General features: G+C 42.9%; 1 protein-coding gene across 12 annotated transcripts in view; it reads right to left on the minus strand.

Annotated features, from left to right (window-relative positions):
- Plekhh2 (pleckstrin homology, MyTH4 and FERM domain containing H2) overlaps positions 1 to 24774 on the minus strand; it is a 110969-nt gene that overhangs the window by 57769 nt on the left and 28426 nt on the right. For 5 of the 12 annotated variants that reach the window (XM_087553039.1, XM_087553038.1, XM_087553049.1 and 2 more), the window contains 6 exon segments: positions 20600 to 20662; positions 10163 to 10312; positions 7999 to 8082; positions 7259 to 7340; positions 2912 to 3097; positions 127 to 1082 (listed from right to left, as the gene is read on the minus strand). In XM_087553039.1, coding sequence (XP_087409165.1) covers positions 127 to 1082; positions 2912 to 3097; positions 7259 to 7340; positions 7999 to 8082; positions 10163 to 10312; positions 20600 to 20662 — 1521 coding nt within the window. 12 annotated transcript variants of the gene reach the window in all.

Here is a 24774-nt window from a genome sequence, read left to right on the forward strand (position 1 = left end):
AAGAGAAGGGGAAACTGAATTCTGAAAATGCTGGATTTGAAAAGAAACGGGGGCGGGAGCGGGGGGCGGGGGCGGGGTGTGCGGAGAAAAGGCCCCTGAGTGCATGCTGCACCCGGATGTAATTACCCAAGAGGGGAAGCGGTGCAAAGGAGGAGTGGGGGGTTTGCTGCACGAGGCCTTCTTTGTGGCCTCGCTGTTTTCCGGGTCTTCTGCAGAAGGAGGATCCTGGGAGTCATAGGAAAATAAGTCACCGCAGCCCGTGTCCATGATGTCCACGGCTTCCGCCCTATCACCATCAACCATATCAAGGTCCGTTTCCTGAGGCCTCAGAGGCCGGATCATGCTGATGGCATTCCGGTTCATGCCAAACATCCGGTCCGAACATAACTGTGGTTGGCTCAGGTGCCTTTTGGTCAGTGCCACACTTATACTGAAGACGTTGGGGATCCTCAGCTTTGGGGGTGGCAGGAATGGTGGAGGCACTAATGGTGTTCCTTTTCCAGGGAGTGAGTTAGGGTGCTTGGGGGTTAAAGCTGGGGTTAAAATAGGGCTTGGGGTGTTGGCCTCGCTTGATGAGGATGAATAATCCAGTCTCTGGGACTGAAATTTCTTATTCAGTTCATCTGAGGAACTATCTCGCTCCTTAACTTCTGACTGAGAACTTCCCTTTGCAAGGTTACTGGGAGCTTTCCATGGTGCCTTCTGCTGCCAAGAATACAGCTTCTTGTGCTGTGGTCTGTTAGCATCAAAAGTCTCTTCCTCGAATATAGAACTACTGTCATCGGATGCTGTGAGATAAGCTTCGCTGCCCGGCCTGCCACACTGGCCACCCTCCTCAGACGTGTGGCTGGAAAGAGTGGACGTGCACCTGGACTTAGATCTGCCCTTGCTTCCGTCGTCATCGTCTGAACTCCAGTCACTCACTGGAAGCCCAGAATGCTCGGGGGTCCCACCATCCGCTACAAAGCTTGCTCCCGTTTTCCGGTTGTGTTCTGAGCCACAAGAGGTCTCGAGCAACTTTCTCTGGCTCCTGCTGTTCTCTTGCACTTGGTTGTCAGCAGGCTTCTCTGCAATTTCCATCTCTAGAGGAAGACACAGCACATTGGCAGGTTGCCTTTTAAAATGACAGAACTTCACGGCATGTGTGCATTTGCGCTGCCTGGAGTAACTACGCTGGCCATGTCATGTGAATAAGGTCAGATCATACTATTTATTCTCTGTTGGCTTTATGCCTTCTGACGCACGTTTGAAAACTGCAGGGGTTATAAAAAACAGATAATCCTGACGTTTCAATTTCATTGTATCAAAGCAAATTGCCTTTTACTAATAAGTATGTTAGGGAATGAAAGTTGGCAACAACCTAAAGAGAGACAGAGCGCAGTGTGAAGAAGGATGAATTTGACCGTCAAAGAAAGAAGCCGCCAACAACATGAGCACATTACTTCCATTTTAAAAGTAAAGAAAATGACAACCCTCCCCCCCCAACCTTCAAAATTATCATAATGTAAGCCTAAACAGAAACACAAAACCGTAATTTCAGAAGCCATGTTTGTGTTCACGCTTCAATACAGGATATATGTAAAAAAAAAAAATCACAGAAAAAGCTTTCTTCTACTCTATCTATAACTACCATGTGCTTTAATAAGAACAACCTCTTTAATGCCTTTAGATACGGATTCCATCCGTTAGCACTGTGAGAAATGGAACACACCAACAGCGTCATAAATGATGACTTAAAACTCCAGATTGACAAGAAAAGGAACTCTGAAAACAATAAATATGAACCTCACAACTAAGGGCGGAAGAAAGAGCTCTCAAGTCCTGCAGCGAGGAGTGGTAACATTTTCAAGGTTTCTGTAGGAGGGATTGGTTACATTTTCAAGGTTATGCAGTCAGGATTGGTTATATTTTCAAGGTTTCTGTAGCAGGGATTGGTTACATTTTCAAGGTTATGCAGTCAGGATTGGTTATATTTTCAAGGTTTCTGTTGCAGGGATTGGTTACATTTTCAAGGTTATGGGTCAGGATTGGTTACATTTTCAAGCGCTGAGCTTCGGCACAGGCAAACTCAGTGGTGCTGAGCCGACCACTGAAAAGGTTTCTTAGAAAAGTAACAAAATGTGAGTAACAACAAGGACTAGGTAACAAGGCAGCCTTCCACTGGAAAAGCACTGGGTAGTTTTCAGAATGTCAAAAACCCAGCTGAGAGGCAGCTTTTACCTCCGTCATTTTTCTCAGGCCTTGGAAGGAAACTAGCACAGGATGTAGGTAAGTTGCAAACCCAAGCTTCCCTAGAACTTTTGGAAAAAGTCAACAAACAAGGTTGTCCTTGACGTGTTGCCACCAGGCTGCGCCAGCGCGCAAAATTTAGAGGGAGGCTGTAAAAATGCCGAGCAGAAATCTTCACACACCCAGGGCTGGGTCATGTAAGGCAGCAGTTCCTTCTCTGAAGTAACAAAGAATCAAAGTAGTTATCAAAGTGTCCCCAACCAAGTGTTCATTTTTTTTATGTGTTTGGTAGGCCAGTATTAATTTCATGTTTAATATTGGGTAATGTAAAACATTTTCAAGAAGCTATGAATACAAATGCAGAGTTCCCATTTGAAACTGAGCCAAAATGTGTAACCCGTAGTTAGGATGATAACCTTAATATTTTAAATCTCTTTCCCACCTGCTGTAGGGAAAAACATGTAGATAATCAATGTTTCCTCTGCACCCTCCCCCCACCGGCACAAACCTACATAAGACACAACATAACTATTAGAAAGTTCAGTGCTGTAAGACTCTTATTAAATATTCCCACGAGGCATTGGGGTATTGGGGAAAATCAAGGTAAATTCTGATCGATCTTAGTGAATGATGGTTTTGCTTTTTTCAAAACGCCGAAGTAGACTGCTGTCGCTCTAAGTACCTTCTACGCATCTTGCTTCGGCGAACTCAGGTTCGCTTGAGGCCATCTTGCTCGCTTCCTCGGACCTTACTGCACAAGGCGGACTCTTTGCTCGGGACAAGAAGCATCCAAACGTCAAACTGCTCAGACGCTGCCCTTCTGAGGGCTTTGGGCTGGAGACACAGGATACTTTCTTCTCTTGGAGTTCTGTTAGGTCATCAAGCAAAATGGAGTTGAATTTTTTTATAGCGGTTTATCAGATGAACAAAAGCATGAAAGGACTTAAATAAACCACCCTTAATACCAGGGAAAAAAAGATTCCTCTTACACTTATTATACATAAGTAAATGGAAACCCTGCATCAAGCATAGAACCCTACATCTGGTGTGTGGACGGTGCAGGGCGTGGTCGGGAGTGGATCAGTGGGTAAAGGTGTCTGCTGTCAATCCTGGTGACCTGGGTTCAGGCCGAAGATCGCTAACTATGGGTTTAGTCCGTCTTCAGAATAATTGGCATTGTTGCTTGTGAGGTCCAGAGCATGGAGGTCCTAGGAAGAAAAGTTCCTGAGGAATTAACCTCAGGGCACTAGGTAAACAACAGAAGGTGAGGTGGGTCACCCTAAATAGTAACTGACAGTGAGGACAAATGTTTCCTCAGAGCTATCTTCCAATATGTTATGCTGATCACCCACCACATAACGGATGCACAATAATATAGTTTTAATTATGTCCCATTGGTCCTCAATTCCACGGATTCTGCATCTGTGGAGTCAAATGGTGAATCAAAAATATTTAGGAAAAGAAAAAACCTGTCTCTACTGAATGTATACAGATATTTTACTATGGATCTCTAAAAATAGTCTAACAAATGTTTATACAATGTTTACCTATCACTTAGCATTATAGTAACCTGAAGATGCTCACAGGTGAGAGTGTGCAGGCCATCGTATTGTACGCAGTCCCTGGGCCATTTTATTGAAGGACCTGGGACATCCTCGACTTTGGCATTTGTGGGGATCGGAGTCTCAGTCCTAAAAACAACTGCATGTGTGTGTATGTATGTCTGAATGAGTGTGTATATGTATGTGTATAATATATACATATATCTTGTATTATGTGTACAATACATAGAGTATGTAGTTTATAATGTATCCATATATATTTTGTAAGCACACTAAATCTGACATTTGTATGGTATGTCTGCTCCAGTCTAAGCCTAGTTTCCACTTAGGTCTAACACCCAAGAGACTGTTACTGAAGGCTAGAACTGCAAGCCGGAGATAGCAGAGAAAGAGACAATCTTTTAGAAATAGAAATGGTACATCCAACCTACTTCAGTGACGGCGAGTGTCATGAAAACAGGAAGCCTTAATTCTATATGTGGACCTGTAATCTCAGCACTCAAGAGGCTGAGAAGGAAGATGTAGCCTGGGCTACATAAGTGAGTTCCAGAACAGCCTGCTCTACACAGCGAGAGAGAGCCTGTCAATCAAAAACTTTATATATTGCTTTGGGAAAGCAGTGCTGCTGTCACAATCACAACATTATTAATATAAGGATATTAAATATTCTGGAGTTATAACATGGTTACTATTAAGTAGGTCATTAAAATTGTCTTCAATTTATTGCCCTTCAGCTGGGCATGGTGGCACATGCCTTTAATCCCAGCACTTGGGAGGCAGAGACAGGCAGATCTCTGAGTTTGAGGCTAGCCTGGTCTACAGAGATACTTCCAGGACAGCCTGGGCTACACAGAGAAAGCCTCTAAGAAACCAAAAGTCATGTTCTTCCAGCCACACCAGTTTGTTCTTAGTGCACTGTGGTTTTGAGGATACAAAGAAATGGGGAGGCTGAGTCTGCAGAGCTGAGGACCATCACGTAGTAGAGCTTTGAGCTAGTCTAATCTGTGCACAAGCCGAGTAAGCACAACACACACACACGCACACACACACACACACACACGGACACACATACACAGACACACACACACAGACACACACACACACAGACACACACACACAGACACACACACAGACACACACACACAGACACACACAGACACACACACAGACACACACACACAGACACACACACAGACACGCACACACATACAGACACACATGCACACACAGACACACATGCACACACACACAGACACACACACACGGACACACACACAGACACACACGGACACACACACAGACACACACGCACAGACACACACATGCACACACAGACACACACACAGACACACACACACACAGACACACACACACACAGACACACGCACACACACACACACACACACACACACGGACACACATACACAGACACACACACACAGACACACACACAGACACACACACACAGACACACACACAGACACACACACAGACACACACACACAGACACACACACAGACACACACACACAGACACGCACACACATACAGACACACATGCACACACAGACACACATGCATACACACACGGACACACACACAGACACACACGGACACACACACAGACACACACGCACAGACACACACATGCACACACAGACACACACACAGACACACACACACACAGACACACACACACACAGACACACACGCACGCACGCACGCACCCCTATGGAGTCACCCTGTCTTCATCCAAGTGTGCAACTGAGTGGTTACCACCAGGACAGTGTCTACAGAACTCTCTGTCATGACAACTACACAAAGGGCAATGTCCAGGCTGTGAGTTTCTAGGACAGCCAAGAAACGTGAGACAGGAAGCTGGTAGGCTGGCTTAGTGGGTAAAGTGCTTGCTGAGCCTGAGTGTCCAAGTGTGGATCCCCAGTGTCTACAGAAAAGCCAAATGTGGTACACAAACCTTTAACCCCCGGCCTGGGTGGGAGGGCAGACACAGGTAGGATCCAGAGCCCTTAGCCAACCTGGCTAACCACGTTCGTGAGCCCCAGGTTCTGTGGGAGAGGCTGTCTCAGAAATAAGGTAAAGGTGATAAAAGAAGAGACAGGAAGTTGACCTCTGAGATCTACACGGCCATGGGAGTGCTCTGACACACACACAAAATGTAGAAAAGATAACTTTCAAAAAGAAAATTTCAAAAAATTGAAAGTAGCAACTGATTTTCTTTTCTAAAGCAAAACTATCTGAAATTAAATACTGAAATCACCATTACCATGTTTTGATTATTCAATAACATTTAGTTGTATCTGTAGGACATGGCGGACTAAGTCTAGACTTCCTCTAGAATTGTAAACCTACTGAAACTAAACTAAAGTCTATTGAGTAGACAGCTTAAGTTCAGTCCGTTACTGTCAGTGGTCATAGATGGCTGGTGACATCACTTTCTTCAATGCAGGAAGAAGCCAGGTTTTCTAAAGAACTCTGAGGAAACATCTTTTCATATGTTTGTGGTGCTGGGGCTGAGACGGGACCTCTCATACGTGCTGTGCAAGCACCCTAGCACTGAACTGAAACCCCAGCCTTTGAATCCTTTTAAAAATAGGTCAGACCTACTGCAGACATCCTGGGGTTATTGATGGGTACTCCATTTGGCACAATTCATATCCTCTTCCGGAAGACTTGGTCCCAGGAAGGCTAGGGCACTGACAACGTATGAATGAATTGAGTTGTGTGGCATTTGCCACAACCAGAGGAGGCACTGGGGAATCCACAGAAACATCCTGCAGCTGCCTTCAAGAAACCCCCAAATTCAGGGGCGTGTTCAGAATGCATGACGCCAAGGAGCCATGAAAGCCCTCAACACAGGTGCAACTATGTACATTTTAACCCCCACTAAAGGCATCTATTCTCTTTCATGTTCAAGTCGCAGAATACTGAAGAAGAAACCTCTGGTACAAATACTTCTACCCTTTGGCTTCATACTCCCCTCTGTGTTCCATCACGATACAGAGATGTAGTACTACATTGCTGGGAAGAACCAAGATGCCGTTACTGCTGCAGACCGGACCTACTGCAGACCGGACCTGCTGCAGACCGGACCTGCTGCCTATGATCTCTGAACTTCAAGGCTGACATTAACGGGTAGTAGTTTTAGCAGATTGGATTCTTTGGACTTTAAATGGATTGCTCGTTAGGAGAGGGAGGCAAAACTACCATGCAGTCATCTTTCTCTGACCTATGGAATAGTCACTTTGATAAATTAATATTTTATCACTTGTCTCTTTGCCTGTGACTCCTCAGCCCACCTTCTCTTTGGATGGAGAAATTCTCTTCATTTACTGACAGTAAGTGAGCATCTTACATGATATTCATAATCAGAACCTTATGGAAACACTAATGGGAAACTCCTATACAACCAGCACAGCCCCGATCCCATCTTAGTGAAAATATCTGTACCTTGCAATTTTGACTGTATTGCTCTTAGCTCTTCGGTCTGGGTTTGGTTGATGAAACGAAGATTCTGATTCTCTACTTCTAGCTAAATAAAAGAGCAGAATAATATTCTTTAATATAAAATAATAATTTTTAAATTCATCAATAAATTACACAATTTAGAAAATAGCAATATATAATTATACTATATATATATATAGTAATATATATATTACTCTGTGTGCAAGATGGTGATTTTTTTTTTTTTGGTTCTTTTTTTCGGAGCTGGGGACCGAACCCAGGGCCTTGCGCTTCCTAGGCAAGCACTCTACCACTGAGCTAAATCCCCAGCCCCAAGATGGTGATCTTATTAGCATTGGCTATCACCCTTAACAATTATGTCATCAATATTTATTTGCTCAGAGCTAAAAGTTTTCATCCCCACTGCAAAATAATTTAAAAAAATTGTTTTTAAGACAACTGTTTCAGCATTTAGTCTGTGTTTCTTAGATACTAAACCTATTAACTTTATGACATATACATGTAATATTCATAATTATTTAGAAGCAACCCATTACAATGTGGCTGTGTACATCATCATGAGTGTAATGGATATTAATATCAAAGCAGTCTATCACGAGTTTATCAAAACACAGGACAATAACCAACTGGTCAGGACTTATGGTCTCACTCAGGGTGGGTGGTATATTATAAACATTAATTAATAATAAGTAAATAATAAGAGAAAATGTAGCAGTAAATACCTCGTTTAATTTAACTGTTACCCATTCTTTGATCTTAGCTGCTTTTTCTTCTATTGTTTTAGCTTCTTTTATCCTCACTTGTTTCTGAAATAACATCAACAGCCGGTTAGTTTAAACGTGAGTGCCTTGGCTTGGAGACATTGTATCATAAAATCTAGAAGCCAAATCTACTTAAAACCTGTTTCTGGGTTAATACATTTACCTCCAAGTAATCAAGCAGATTTTTCAAAGCCCAAATTGCCCGGCATAGTGGTACATGTCTGTAATCCTAGCCACTGGAGGCTGAGGCAGGAAGATCATAGGGTGTGGACCAGCATGAACAATAGATCTTGTTAAAACAGAAAGACGAGAGGGGGAGGGGAAGAAAGGATTTTGTTCAGTAGAGAAAGAAACCAAAAGGCACATGCAGATGTGGCCATGCAGATGTGGCAATAACCGGGCGGACATTTTCACAAGATGTAAGAGCTCCAAGGAAACAAGCCTCTGGGCGTGACTGAGGGATTTTTCTACACTGGGTTGATTGATGTAGGCAGTTCGACCTTAAATGCAGAAGGCATACTTCCATGGGCTGGGGTCTTGAACAACCATTCATCTCTCTCCTTCCTGACTGTGGACACAAGGTGAGCAGCTGCCTCATCCCTGCCTCATGTCTTCCCTGTGGTGATGGCTGTACGCTGAAATTGTCAGTAAAATAAACCCTTCCTTCCTTGTGTGGCTTCTGTCAGGTATTTTGTTGAAGCAAGACAAAGTACCTACCTAGTACCACAAGCATTGTTCATTCCAGCAGCAGGGTCCCCCCACCTCCCGCTTCCCAGATACCCTGCTACCCCTCTCCCCTGCTTCCCAGATACTCCTACACTGAAGTGAAGCCTCTGAATTTATCAACAAAACGAACTATTTCTGGACCAGGAGAATTGGATCTACTAAGTCAGGTAGAGAACGTGAATCTGCTTAGGAGCAGGGTTATTTTCTCCTTCAAGCAAAACCAGAAAAACAAACACAGAGAAATTCTAGTTTGTTACATTTAACAACCTTAAAACCTGGCTCTGGTCACAAAACTTCAAAGAATGTGAATAGCACGTAAGTCACATCGGCTGGGGACTGGGCTGTTAGGATGCTGAAAACCACTGTCCTAAAGCACTGAGCCCACAGAGAAGGGCAAAAGAAATGAAAATGTTAATGCATTTAACACACATAGCAGTCACATTAAATGGCTACTTGAATGTCATTTATTCTGGAGACAAGGTCTCACTCTGTAACCCAGGCTGGCTTTGATTCAGTATGTAGCCCGATTAGCCTCAAACTCATGGCAATCCTCCTGCATCAGCCTCTCAAATGCTGGGATGATGGGGATGATTACACCCCACTCCTGGTGAATTTTTGCCACACAACTGACAGTACTCTACTTGGTCATAAGGAGCAGCTGAAAACTGAATACTTCTGGGCAGGAGGATCAGATCACACACAAATATGTACAATTTAACTTTTTTTAAATATAGTCTTAAATGTTGTCCCGACTGGCCTCATACTAATGATCCTCCAGTGTCAGCTTCCAGGATTCTGAGATTACAGGCATGGACCACCATACCCACTTTGGTTGCAAATATTTTATGATTGTTATAAACTGAGTATTTCCAAATGAAAAACATCACATTTAAACCCTAAAGTCTGAATGTTAAAGAACATCCATGCATCTAAAAAACTACTAGATAGGGGCCAGAGAGACAGCCCATGGGTAAAGGCATGTGTCACTATGTCTGATGTCGTGGGTTCTATCACCAGGACCATGTGGTGGAAGGAGAGAGCCAACTCCTATAAGTGCCCTCTGACATAGCAACATATGTGCACTCGCACACACATACACAATGAACACTCACACATGCATACTCATGTGCACACACACATGCACATACACATGAACATTCGCACATGCACACATACATGCACTTGTGTGCACACACATACACACACGCATGAGCTCACACATAATAAAAAAGTACTAGATCTTGCCTTGAGTTACCCAAGACCTTTTTTCTGTACCTCTTACCAACACATGTGACATAATCCTGTGAGTAAAAGTCTCCAGAGTACCATATCTAAGCCTTGTTTTAAACTACACAGCAATGAGCACACATTAATAAGATGGGCAATTCAGTTTCCTAACCTGCTCTTCAAGCCGCAGAGCCAAGTTCTGAATGAGGTCATCCTTCTCCTGCATCACAGACTCCAGATCTTGACACTTCTTGTATAGCCGTGTCTCTGACTCACTGGTTTGAATGTTAGCTGCTTTTAGTTTCTCTTCCATAACTTGTACCTAAATTCAGAGGGTAAATTATGCCATTGTACCGGACTTAATTTGTCAGTTTCAAGCTTAGAATTGTACTTTAACATTAGGCTCTTAAATCATATCACAAACTGAAAATATTAAATAAACAGTAAGGTGTAATGTATTGGGGTGATTACAAAATATGAAGACTATTTAACAAGGCGGTGTTACCTTCAGGACGGGCACAAGAGATCATCAGACTGCTGCAGTTACACAGGGTAAAGCACATGTCTACTAGAGCAATGACAGCGTGCAAAGTGTCCGTATGGAAGCAAAGGCCTCTAGCTGTCCCTCCATATGTAGGCAAGGAAAGAATACAAAGAAAGATAGTGTAAGATAAGATTCCAATTAGATGGCCTGGAGATGAACACATTTTGGGGAGAAAACTGTGCTTACAGAAAAGAAAAGAAAAACGAAAAGGAAAGAAAAGAAACACAATAGAAGAAAAAAGAAAACCAAAGAAACTTAAAGCCCAAATAGCAAAATCATTAAAAAGAAAACACCAACAACACAATGTAAGTCCAGACCAGATACAGGCAGTCGAAAGAATTCAATGGGGGCTCATTGTTTATTTGCTAATGTTCTCCAGTTCCAGGCTAGGAAGGCATCAGTGCATGAAACAGACGCTCAAATCCCTTCCTGCATACAAGCTACAGTCTAGTGGAAACAAGAGGCAGTAAGTGTAACAGACTGTATGATTCAGCAGTACATATATGGTTAGTAACAGTAACGTGCGAGCCAGGTGGGCGAGCGACATTAATGTCTAAAACGGACAGACTCTGCTTACGTCTTCTGCAGAGAACACTGACACGTAAGGATTCTTCAGAGGACGCGTGTGTAGTGTCTGCTCACCCCCACACACTGTGAATCTCCCCAACTCAGTGAAGTCTACTTACTGTCACCACCTTCTAACTGGCCCTGTCCTTTTTCTGCAGATCACAAACCCAATTCTTGCATGGTCGAGAGCCTAACGTATTGGAAGCTTCACCTGAGACTTCAGGAGGGTCTAAATAAGGAAGGTGTTCATACAATATTCTAGAAATAAATAGCATAATATTCAAAAATAGGTAAGAAGTTATTTTATCAGAAGCTCAATGATTATAGACATAAAGAAAAAGAAGAATGTGAGAAATTGTAGCTGATAATTCATACATAACAAATCTTTCCGTCATTTTAATAACATCAGGGAAAACTGTAATGAGTCCTTAAAGTCAGCTGCCATTTGGACATGTGTAACTAGGAATCAGATGCCAAAATTGCTCTAATTAAATAACAGATGCACACACGGACAGACAGACACATACACACAAACACACACATACACACACACTCACACATATATACACCACACATATATACACACACATGTTCACATACTCTCTTATACACACACACAGACACACATGCAGCACATATACACAGACACGTACACTCACAAACAGACACATGCACACATACACACTCACACATTTATATATACACCACACATACATACACACACATACATGTTCACATACACTCTCTTACACACACACAGACACACATGCAGCACATATACACAGAGAACACGTACACTCACAGACACAGACACATAGACAAAGACACAAATACACACACCACACCCACATATACACACAACACACACATATGGAGTACTCATACACTCACACATACACACACACCACATACATATACACACATACTATACATCACACACACATATACACACAGCACACACATACATGGAGTAAACATACACATAGAAACACACACTCACACATACAAACACAGACACATATACATACACATACACAAACACACACATATACACATACCACACTTACATATACACATACACAAGCTTAGACACATACCACACACACAGACACACATGCAGTACACATACACAGAGAAAGAGACACATACATACATACACTCACATATACACATACACCACACACATACACACTCTCACACACGCACATACACATACATTCGTATACAAATACAGCACATCTGCACATATTCACTTACACACATATACTACATACACACACACTATATATGGCAATATATATATATATATATTCTCACACACATACACAGCAGGAAACTTTGAAAACAAAAGCAGAGGCAGAAAACATTCTTTTTAAATAATTTAAGTGGCCTTAGGTTTAGATGCTTTAAGAACTAACACAAAGCAGTGATCTTTTTTGTTTGGTTTGGTTTGGTTTTGGATGAGCCATAAAGATTCATACCAATGATAAAGGTTTACCTAACAGTTCTGCCATGAAAAATAGTTCAGAAGGAGGAAAATACACAGCAAACACTCGATCTCTGAACAGTTTTTCCAGTTATTAGCAGGAAATTCTGTAGCTCTTGGAGTTGAAGAGAGTAGCGCCTAAAATGTCAGCCCCTCTCTGAGAATAAAGTAATAGAAGGTAGACCTCAAGAAAGGCCATGGGTTAGAGCTTCAGTCAGCTGAGTGCCTGCTGCCCAAGCATGAAGACTTGAGTTCGGATCCCAGCGCCCACATAAAGGCTGGGCAGGGCAGCTCCCAGTGCTTGGAAGAGGTCAAAGGTAGATCCCAGGAGCTCACTGCCCACCAGTTTAGCCAAATCCATGTGCTGTGGGTTCGATGAGAGACTCTTTCCAAAAACAAGGTCAACCCCATCAAAGAAACCTCTTTATGCAGTGGCCTGAGATTAAGAGACTCACGACTATGCAGGGAGTAACTGTAGAGTGTGCAGCCTTAAGTGGGCGTCTATACACCCTCCCTCCTCCCGAGGCTCAGAGGGCAGGGAGGATGGCAAGCGCAGAGCTCCTGGAAGATGGCTGTGAGTGAGATGTGTCCTCTGGGCAGGACTATGCCTCAGACTCATTAACTCCTGCCATAGCTGCTGTGGCTGCTGCCCCAAGATCAAGTCAGGCAACCGTCTAATGTGGAGAGCCAAGAGCTATACTAGACTCCACCTTTAGCTGAGTGACTACTAACAGCTGGCGGCCACTAGGAGATGGAAAGTCAGTTTTCCATGTGTGGATTCCATGGGTGGATGCCTGTGGTCCACGTGTGTCATTGGACTAACTGGACAGAGAGTGGGAGAAGGAAAAGAAGGAGGGGGGCGAGGAGACATGATGGAGTTAGGGGAGGGGTTATTGAAGGAGGCCCAGGAGACACTGGAATTGGGAAGTAGGGATGGGTGGACATGATCTAACCACACGTGTATCTATAAACTACTGAAGAACACATTTTTAAAAAATTTAAAGGAGGGGCTGGGGATTTAGCTCAGTGGTAGAGCGCTTGCCTAGGAAGCGCAAGGCCCTGGGTTCGGTCCCCAGCTCCGAAAAAAAGAACCAAAAAAAAAAAAATTTAAAGGAAGAGAGTAATTGAGTAAGACACCTGACATTGATTGACCTTCTGTTTCCACATGCAAACACACACATGCACACACACATACACACACACGAACACACACACAAATGCACACACACACACACGCACATGCACATACACACACGAACACACACACACACATGCACGCACATGCACACATACGCACACACACACCCACACATGGGATGTACATATACCAGAAAGAGGGGAAATATGAAGTGAGTACAGTTACAGTTTAGATAAAAAGTATCTCCCAAAATGTTCATCTAGAGAAGGCTTGGTCTAACCCCAGACCCAGCCATTGCGATGTGGTTGATCCTGAGAGCTCTAACTTCAGTAATGGATTAAGCCATTGATGGGAGAGGAATCTGATGGCGTTATTGTGGAAAGTTAGGCCATGGCTGGAGCAAGGCTCATCAGAGAGCAAGGATCTGAAGCTCTTGTTCCCTGTGTGTCTGTCTCTGCTCTGCCCTCAGCCCCTCCCTGCTATCTCCTCCTCGACCCCACGGCCTGTCCCCTTCCTCGCTATACCATAAACATCTCTGTTTGTCACCCGCACCCCGTCATGCTGTTTGCCTCATCTTGGGAGCCAGCTGACCACAGACTGAAGCCATGAGCCAAAAATGACCTTTCTCCTGAAAACAGTTGCTCGCAGGTTTTCTGTCACAGCAATGCAAGGTCTGAGCACCCAGAACCATGTGAGAACAGAGACAGGCTTTTATTAAGTCAGAGCGACCACACTTAGATGTCACATGAAACTGCCCTTTCATTACTTAGGGAAGGTTAATTACATATTCCTATAGCTCTGGACAGCCAGTTCCTGGAACCACAGAAGGTGTTCTGGTGTTATGCACGAACATGACAGAGATCCTTGAACTGTTGTCATCTGAAACTCTTTTCAGGTGACTATTACTTTTGGATAAACAACTTCCTGAGGCAAGAAAAATATTGGCAAATGCGCAAAGTCTCTTAAAGAATCACAAAATAGTCTCCAGCATCCGGCCTGCCAGCTGGCCCTGTTACGACCAGGGTTCCCAGCCTTCCTTGGTAATCACTATGAATAAGATGTCTACAGGATGCTAAGAGTTTACAGAAGAAACAAGCCATCTTTTAAAATATCCTACCACAAGCACACGGAAAACAGCCCGGTTCTTTTTCCATTCATTTAACCTTAACCATACAAGAATTTCAGCTACTCAGACTGACCAGTAACAAACACCGACTGAGGAGACAGGGCTCAGAGGTTAAGAGCACTGACTGCTCTTCCAGAGGACCCGGTTCAACTCCCAGCACCCACATGGCAGCTCACAACTGTCTGTAACTTCAGTTCCAGGGGATCTGCCATCCTCACACGACATACCTCCTCACACAGACACACAGGCAAACACTAATGCACGCAAAATAAAAATAAATCAGTTGTTTAGAAAAACACCGACAAATGCAGACTAGCTTAAACGAACCCAGGCAAACATCTACACATACACCCTGCTTTCAGGGGACTTTTCTCTTTTCCTTCAGGTAAGTTCCTAGTTGCTTACTCTCATTATGTCCTTCGACCTTCCCCTAAACCTCTTAGCTCCTGAAATCCCTAAGCTACTCTTCATCAAGAACTACCTTAAGCAGACTTGAACTGCTCAGTTCCCAAAGACGGGGCCGGGCTCTGACTGGTCTGAGGCAAAGGAACCTCTGAGCCCTGGGACAGACATCCTTATAAATAAAAGCACCTTGGCCCCGGCCATCTTGTGCATCAGAACATTAGAGTCAACAGCGTGCTTGCTGGGTGCTACCAGTTACTTTTCTATCACTGTGATAAACTCCACACCCACAGCAAGTTATACAAAGAAGGGTTTATTTGGGCTTATGGTTCCAAAGGGCATGAGTCCATCGCCATGACAACATGGAGACGTGACACCAGCCATGGTGACTGGAGTAGTAATCTGAGAGCTCACATCTAGAACTGAAAACATAAAGTGTGTGTGTGTGTGTGTGTGTGTGTGTGTGTGTGTGTGTGTGTGTGTGTGTGTATCCTGAGGTCTTAATGTCTCAGTGCCCACTGCAAGTGACATATCTCCTTCAGGAAGGCCATACCTCCTAAGCCTCCACTAACAGCATCACCAACCCAGAACCAACTGTTCAAATGGGTGCATAGGCTCACTCAAATCATTACGTGGTGAATATCTATTGCTATTCACACAGGGTCTCAGCCACACAATACCAGTATGACAGGGGTAGAGGAATGGGAAAAGCTAGAGTCTTAGAAACTAAGATCCGTCGCATGAGTACTTCAGGCTGATCCCATACACCAAGCTTTGTGGTTTGGGCATGGACAGTGCTTTGCAAATCTTGCCCATGCACCCTTGATGGGAAGAGCAAGCATATCCCTGCTGATGTCACTGGAAGACAGTGATGTCACTGGAAGACAGTGATGTCACTGGAAGACAGTAACTGGAAACTTGGACCAGTGCTCCTGGACAGTGTCTGTGGTGCCCTTTTTTAAAAAATGGATTTTAAATGTTTCCTTTCCCTGCATATAACCATAACCGCAAGTGTAACGTGGTTTGTTTTTTGTTTTTTGTTTTTCTTGCGTCCTATAAATGCTTCCAATCGTGACTTGAACTCGAGGGTAGTTTGGGGAGCCACCCATAACTCCCAGTGCTATTTTTATCATCCTACTATATGGAAGGCACACAAACCCATGCACTGCTAATACTGCTTCTGCCACTGTCATCCACCGTGGGCTGACTGCCAGGCACATCAATTACATCAACTTCAATCTTCACAATAGCGAACTCCTACTGGGCACTAATATGTGCTCGGAAATATTCCAAGTACTTTACATCTAGCAACCTACTCAATGTCTACACAATCCTGAGACAGGCGCACGACTGTACACATTTCATAGACAGAAAGCTGACACGAGGCAGTCAGAGGTGAGAGCTGACTGAACCCAACAGTTTGACTCCAGAGTCTGTGTTCTTCAATCAATCTGCCATAAACCTCGAGGTCCACCAGAAGCTGTCAGCCGTCAATATTAGCTGCATGTTATAAGTGATAAACCTGATACTCTAATCAAGAAAGGTTTACAGTCACAATGTTGGATTTCAACCCAGTCAGACACTTAAGTCTGATTCCAAGGCAGAGAACCATGAACTCCCTCTGTATCTCCTTCTGACCGTACAGATTCTCCTTGGCAAACTCTGGTCTCATATTCCCCCACCTCTTTCCCACTGTCTCTGGGAGGAGGGAGGAGGGGAAGAGAGGGAAACTGCTCACCTCAAACCCTGAGTTTTCACTGTGTTTACGACACTGTTGTACGTAAATTGAGGTAACAGTTCTCCATGAATTGTGAAGAACAACTGAGTTAGAACTAGTCTCTGCACCAACCTGGATCACAATGGTACAGGAGTGTCTATAATGGTGTCACACTGGCCTTTCTCATGGGTCGGCCCATCCTCATCCTCTCCTATCTTGACAGTCAATGGGCTACATTTATTTACTTTATAGGCAAGGTCCATTATGAAATATCAAGAGATTAAGTTCCAAACACGATGGATTTGACTTAGGGAGCTGGAGTATGTATGTTTGGTTATTTATTAAGCCAGTGATGAGAATTCAGATTACAATTCTTCCCAGATTAACAAAGCAGGGGTAGCTAGTTAAAATGAATTAGCGAAGCCAAATGCTGGCCTTGCTGGCATTTAGAATTCTCATCCACTGCCAGCGGGCATGCTGTCTGACACATCGGCTAGACTTCCTCTGCCGCCTTTTACTAAAGGGACTACTAGCCAACTGCTGACATAGGAATAAGAAACTAAGAACACATCCACAGACGTGTAAGTATGCAAACCCTTAATATCACAGAGAAAGAGAGGTAGACATTGTGTGCCTCTGACACGGGTGTGCAACACCACCCAAGAGCTGGTATTGGAACCAAGAGAGGAAGAACGAAAAAGGTGAGCCAAGAGTGAGGGTAAGTGTTTAGATTTAATTATATTGGAGAGGAAACGACACAGAAGAGCATGTTTAATAGCACCATGGGAAGGAAAATGTGGGAGGCAGAAAGCTTGAAAGGAAAAACTTCACCAACAAATCTCTCCAACAAATACTGAAACAAAGGACAGAAAAAGAACCACACAGAATAAAGTCTAAGTTGCAAGTGAAATGTGTCAATTTACTTCTGATCTCAACTTGAGGCAATCATTAGAAATGAAAAAATCAGCATATACATATATGCTACTTTAAATATTATATCATACATAAATATAGAACATAATACAAATCATATAAATATAATTTAATAGTTAAAATTTTGGTTTATTAATTTAATAATATTCTTATTATATTATAATGCATTGTATATAAATATTACATCATATATCATATTATATATATAAGTAATATAGTAAGGAATAAAAACAAATACTCAAATACATGTGCATGCCCTCTTGTCCTACTGACCAAAAGGTCGAGGCAACTGAAATGCCCATGTATAGTTGAATAAACAAAAATGCAACACACACTCACACACACACACACACACACACACACACACACACATATATGGAACATGTTCAAATTATCCTACTAAATACAAGAAGTCAAACACAAAGATAACATAAGAATAATTCTGTAAGAAATAGCCAATCTAGGTGTGGTGGCACATACCTGTGATGATATGTGGGCGGGAGGACTATAAGTTTAAGGCCAGTCTGGACCACTAGCAGGGCCTCACCTTTCTATGCGAGGTGGGTAAACTCACAAACACAGAGTGTGGTCTGTGACTGCCAGGGCAGAGGGCAGAGGGCAGAGGGAGTGACAGTGACAGGCTTCATTGTGAAAGGTGGCAATAATCAATGGAGCTAAACAGAGATGCTGATTACGTGATAGCTGTGAATTATCTGTCCTAAATAATAGCCTTATATTATACAAACTTCACCCAACTAAAAACCAGAAACGCAGGGCTAGAGAGATGATGGTAGCAGCCAGTAGACTATACTATTTTCCCGGAGGACTCCAGTTCAGGTTCCAGCACTCACAACAGCCAGCTCTAACAGCTCTGGTCTCTGGGGGCACCAGCAAACACGCACGCGCACACACACACACACACACACACACACACACAGAGAGAGACACACACAGACACAGACACAGACACAGACACACACACACACACACACACACACACAAATGAAATTAATATTAAAAAACAAAACCAGCAGCGACAATGAGATACTTGGAGAATTTCGAATGGTATCTGGTTCTGTGACATACTGAGAAGCCTTTGCTAATGTTTTTGACACGGCGATGGTAGTGTGGTTGGGATTTGTAACAGTCCTTTAGATTAGTTGCTTTGATTTCACTCAACTCACGGGTACGATTGTATGATATCTGGTATTGGCTTCCTCAAAATAATCCAGTGTAGGGGCAAGTGGAGGGATCAAGTGACTATAGATAAGACAAACTGCAGGTTAACAGACTCCCGAGAGACTCTGTTAGGCTATTTTCTCTACTCTTATATGTGGTGGAAGTTTCATTCATAGAATTTTAAGATTTCTTATCAAATATAAATAAGAAATCAAATATAAATAAAATTGGTATTGCTCAGAAATCTGTTAAGCCACTCTTAACAATTTGCTATGTGAAATCTAATCTAGTCTCGAGCTTAAAGGAGGAAACTTGCTTGGTACCACTAAAGCAAGGAAAAGACACCAAAGACAGATGGCGGAGCTAAAAACCGTACGCTGCCATACTATGCCACTATGCCTCTCTCTCTCTCTCTCTCCCTCCCTCCCTCCTTCTCTGTGTGTGTATGCACATACATATGTGTATGTGTATGTGTATGAGTGACTTATTTATTTTTATGTGTATTGGTGTTGGTCTTTTGTCTGCATGTTTGTCTGTCAGGATATTGGATCTTGTGAAACTTGAGGTACAGACAGTTGTGAGCTGTCATGTGGGTGCTGGGAATTGAACCTGGGTCCTCTGGAAGAGCAGCCAGTGCTCTTAGCCTCTGAGCCACCTCCTCGGCTATACTATGCATTTCTGAGAAAGAATTTTGCATTGGAGGTTTTTGCTTTTGGAAACTGTGGCTTTGAGCAACTGTGATAAGGATCTTCCATCGAATGAGAAGCTGTAGATTTAATAACAGTGAAGAACTGGGAGTGTGCATACAAGCCGTCCACCAACTCCCAGGCTGAGTGTGCTCACCCACGCCGTCCACTTCACTGTTCTCAAGGCCCAGAGAGGGCCACGTGACTTAGCAAATCACCATCCAAAGGGTCAGAGCAATATTAAAAAAATCAAAGTACAAAAGAACCTGTTCATCTTAACACCACAACTCAAACAGATTTGCAGTTTCCTCTCAGACTAATCTTAAACTTCTGGATTTGACTTTCCTTACCCATAAACATTAGTATATAAAATATTAATTTTGTACATATTTTTACTAATTATAAGCAAGTTTCTCTATTCATTTTCAGTAAAAGGATTTGAAATAGTGTTTTGGAGCGAGTGCTGTTCATGGCCTTACGTTTACCCATTCATTTTTCTACAATACAGGATTCACATAATTTTCAGCCCTTTATTACTACACATAAAATGGATGTGGGTATGGACACATAGAAAATCTAATTGCTGTTAGGATTCCCGTCAACAGTCACATTTGACTTTCTAAAAATGACTTTCTAAAATCTATCAAAATCCTTTTCTCCCTCTAGGAAAAGTCTATATAGGAGCGGAACAGAATACATTTTTCCACTCTATGAATCGAGCTCTTGAACAAAATTATAAAATATCCAGGAAGGTCGACGGCTATCCTATTTTGTCTTGACTAAACCATCTTTGTATGCATGCAGGCAGGGAAAGATTGACGTGTACTCTACCTCTTGAAAAGCCCTTTCTGCTTGGCGTTCTGCATCGATGACTTGTCTCTCCAATTGTTGCATCTGTAGGGGTGGGGATAAAATACACAAATATTTATATTTATCTTTTGGGGAAAGACTTTAAATCCCACAATGTCATCAACTCTTAAAAATAAACGAAGTAGTTCACTGTATATAAATTACAATTAGCAACATCCAAAAGCACTTGATAATAAAAGTTGATGAACTGCCCAAGTCTTCGTACTTTGAACACTGCAGCCCACTAACTGGGGGCTGAGTGAGGGTTGTTTGTTAGTTCGCAGAATTGGTATCATTCACGTTTTCCTTCTTCAATATTGGTAGTTTATATACAAGAGTGTTCGTCAATGGATAGAAAGTCACTGGTCCATACACATTAAGAACAATAAAAAGACAGAATGCGTTACTAGACAGGGCTTGGTTTTTTGCTTTGTTTTGTTTCGTTTGTTTTAAAATAAAGCCACCATCAAACCGGGAAAGCACACATTCTCACAACCTCACTGGATGGTATATTTAAGTCAAGGCTGTGGCAGCCTGTACGTAGTCTTCTAGATGGATGGAAAGAGTAGTAAACACAAATACCTAAATAAATACAGAAAGTACAATATAAAAGTCTCAGAAGATCCGGTAGTGATTAAGGAATGTGTGTGCCAGGTGTTGAATACACAGCCACGAGGTGAAATTCAAGTCTTTCTCTCTAGAGGCCGTAGTTTGACCAAGTTTAGAGCGGTTTGTTGTTCAGTCTGAGCTCACTTTCACTCTTTTCCAGGACTGTTGGTTCGGATGTCCAGATCTCAGGATTAACTTCCAACTCTCCGCACCCCCAGGCGGACCCTGGAGGACCAGGCAGCCAGCCCCACCCTCTCCCGGCAACACCGAGAAGTGTCTGTCTGGCTAGAGGGGTCAGTCAGCCCAAACCAGCCTTCATCCCACGCTTCCTATCCACCCCACTAAAGATTCTCAACCTCAGGAGCACGGCATGAGCCAGCAACACTCCGTTCTTAAAGGGTCCGTTGACTGGGACCATTTTCTGGGCTTTATCCAGATTCACATTTAACATGGGGTCTCTCAGAAGACCTTCGCCCACTTCCCAGCCACGGCCTCAACATTTCAAAAGAAATCCCGATACCCATGTAAAGCTGGGCACAGTGATCCTACAGGGAGATGAGAGGCAGACATAAGCTTTTGGTGTGGCTAGTCTGGTACACAAAGGACTCTACCTCAAACAAGATGGGAGACAAGGTCTGAAACTCCACCCAACCACTGGAGTACACATACATCTGCACTTACAAGCATGCATGCATACATCATACAGACAACATACACATGCATCACATACATACGTATACCCCCACAAAGAGTCACTAAGAAGTATTGCTTTCTAGTGATAACGGGAAGGGCATAGTTCAGTCTCTACTGTTGTGAACCTAGGACAAGTCTTCATACACAGTAGACATCGAGTGCCGTGGATTATTGATGAAATGACAAAGATCTGTAAGTATGTGTATTCAAAGAATGGCTGTGATGGTGAGTTCTGATTGTTAATGTGACTGGATAAAGATACGCCAAGGAGACTACTGAAACATACTAGTGTCTGAGAAGTTACTTCCAGAGACGGTTGGACTGCGCTCCCTCACATACAAACTCAGCACTTCAGAGTACTTGGAAGCGGTCCAGAACAGCAAGCTTTGTTGCTAGGCTTGAAAAGATGTATGTATGTGTCTTTAAATGAATGAAGCAAAACCACAGGTTCAAAGGTCATTTCTGTTATTTTTTAATTAAACAAAAGAGTAGTCTATGAAATATTAGCGGAAAGGTAGAAAGGACAAGAGGAAAAGCAATGAATTTGGAGGCGAGATCTAAGTTAGAACCCAGATCCCACTATCTATGAATGGTGTAGTGACAGGTAATTTCTTTAATATAGCAAGTTTGCATTCTTGGTCAGTAAAAAGGAATAACTTTTATCCTAGTATATTTATATAAAAACTGAGTGGCAAGACATTTAGCATAACATTGGATGTGTTCAACTTTTACACAATACCTTTTATAGCATTACATTTCTAGCATACACTAACATTGCTTTACAAATAACGTAAGTTGGGATGGTTCAGGTTCAAACGAGCAAAGTCCACTCAAGTGGTCTGGGTTTCAGTTCTTACTACTTTCCCAACAGTTTCCTCTAGGTTCTATAATTCCTATGTGTAAAATGGTGATAGTACAACCTTCTCTATTACAAAGCGGGGGCTAAAAATAAGAGAACAGGTGACCACAATGTGAAAGGGGGTTAGGTTTTTCAGTAATAAAAAACATGTTTGTCGGGCAGTGGGGGTACACACCTTCAATCCCAGCACTTGGGAGGCAGAGGCAGGCAGATCTCTGAGTTTGAGGCCAGCCTGGTCTACAGAGAGAGTTCTAAGACAACCAGAGCCACACCGAGAGACCGTGTCTCAAAGAATTAACCCCCTTAAAAAAACAAAAACAACTAACTAACAACCCATGATTATAGCGTTTGCAATGTTATACTTTGAAAGACAAAAATGATGGTGTCCAGCTTGAGGGTACAGTTCAATGACAGAATATTTACCTAGGATGCATAGGCCTTAGGTTTAACTTCCAATGACACACACACGCACGCATGCACGCACGCACGCACCCCAAGGAAAGGGGAATAGAGAAAGGAGGAAAGAGATCTGCCTAAAAACGAGGAATTTTTCTCTAACTATATATATAAATAGTAACACATTCACACAGATACTATAAATTGTGTAGATGGATGAAATTTTATACTCTGGGAGCTACAGATCTGTGTGCAGATGGATTGGCTGATAAGCATTAAATCTAGATGATACACATATGAGCCACACTTCCGTGCGTTTGAAAACATATCTCCAATAAGAACTTTTAAGCATCTATGTGAAAAGGTATCCGTGACATATTTAAAGACAAAGCAGGGGCAGAGTGCCTGTGTCTGTGGTAGAGAGCTCAGCTAGCATACCGAATGGTTTGGGTTTGATTCCCAGCCACAAAGAAGAGACAGATATAAATTATATATGGAATGACCTGTAAATAATGTTACTGGGAAAGTCTGTAAAAAAAAAAGTTAATGAATATTTTAATTTTATTTATATAGGAAAAATGTGTGTTTGATTTTATGGAATGAGATACACATACCCAGGAGCTGTCTAGTTGTCCATATTTATATAATAGAATTGTGAGTCACGTAATTTGTGTCTCAAGGGATGAGTAATGGGGAGTTAATTCCATTTTAATAGAGTATAATGCCCTCCCCATCACTCCTCCATTTCTCTTCGGAAGAGGGTATGCAGGGGCATCAACCAAACATGGCAGATCAAGTTGCAATCACACTAGGCACCTTCCTCAAATTAAGGCTGGAGGAGCCAACTCAGTATGGGGACTCAGGTCCCTAAAGCCAGGTAAAGAGTGAGAGGCAGCCCCTCCTTCCGGTGTTAGGAGTCCAAGGAGAACAAACTACACAACTGTAACACACACACACACACACACACACACACACACACACACGCGTGCGCGCGCGCATGCTGAGGGCCTCAGTCAGTCCCAAGCATGCTCCCTGGTTGGTGCTTCAGTTTCTGAGCCCAGGTGAGCCCAGGGGAGTTGATTCTGTGGGTTCCTTGTGGTGTTCTTGACCCCTTTGACTCCTGCCCCTGTGCTGTATCTGTTTCCATCAGTTGCTGGAAGAAGCCTCTCTGATGATAGGCTGATCGGGAGGATGGGAGGGAGGGGACACTGTCAAAATAGAAATCACCACCACCACCACCACCACCATCATCATCATCACCATCTTCATCATCATCTACCAAAGAAAACACCGTTGCTAATGGATACGGGATGCAGATATTTGGATGATTGCCAGGACATGTTTTGTTGGGTTGAGTGTGCAGTTTCTCCAGGAACATGGCCGCACAAGCATTGGTATGTAGGATGGACATGGTGTTCAGCTATTTTACATAGCAGAGTTCATTACTAAAGACAAAAAAAAGTATACTGGAAAAGACAGAAGTACCTTGCATTAGAAACAACAGTTACTTGTAATGGCTTTAATTACCTTTGGGTAACTTTGCTGCTTCAGAGAAAGTAGACAATTGAAAAAGATTCTGAACTGTTTCATGGGACTAAAG

This window comes from Rattus norvegicus, chromosome 6, assembly GCF_021556685.1.
Source record: "Rattus norvegicus strain SHRSP/BbbUtx chromosome 6, alternate assembly SHRSP_T2T, whole genome shotgun sequence".
NCBI classification, from domain to species: Eukaryota; Metazoa; Chordata; class Mammalia; order Rodentia; family Muridae; genus Rattus; species Rattus norvegicus.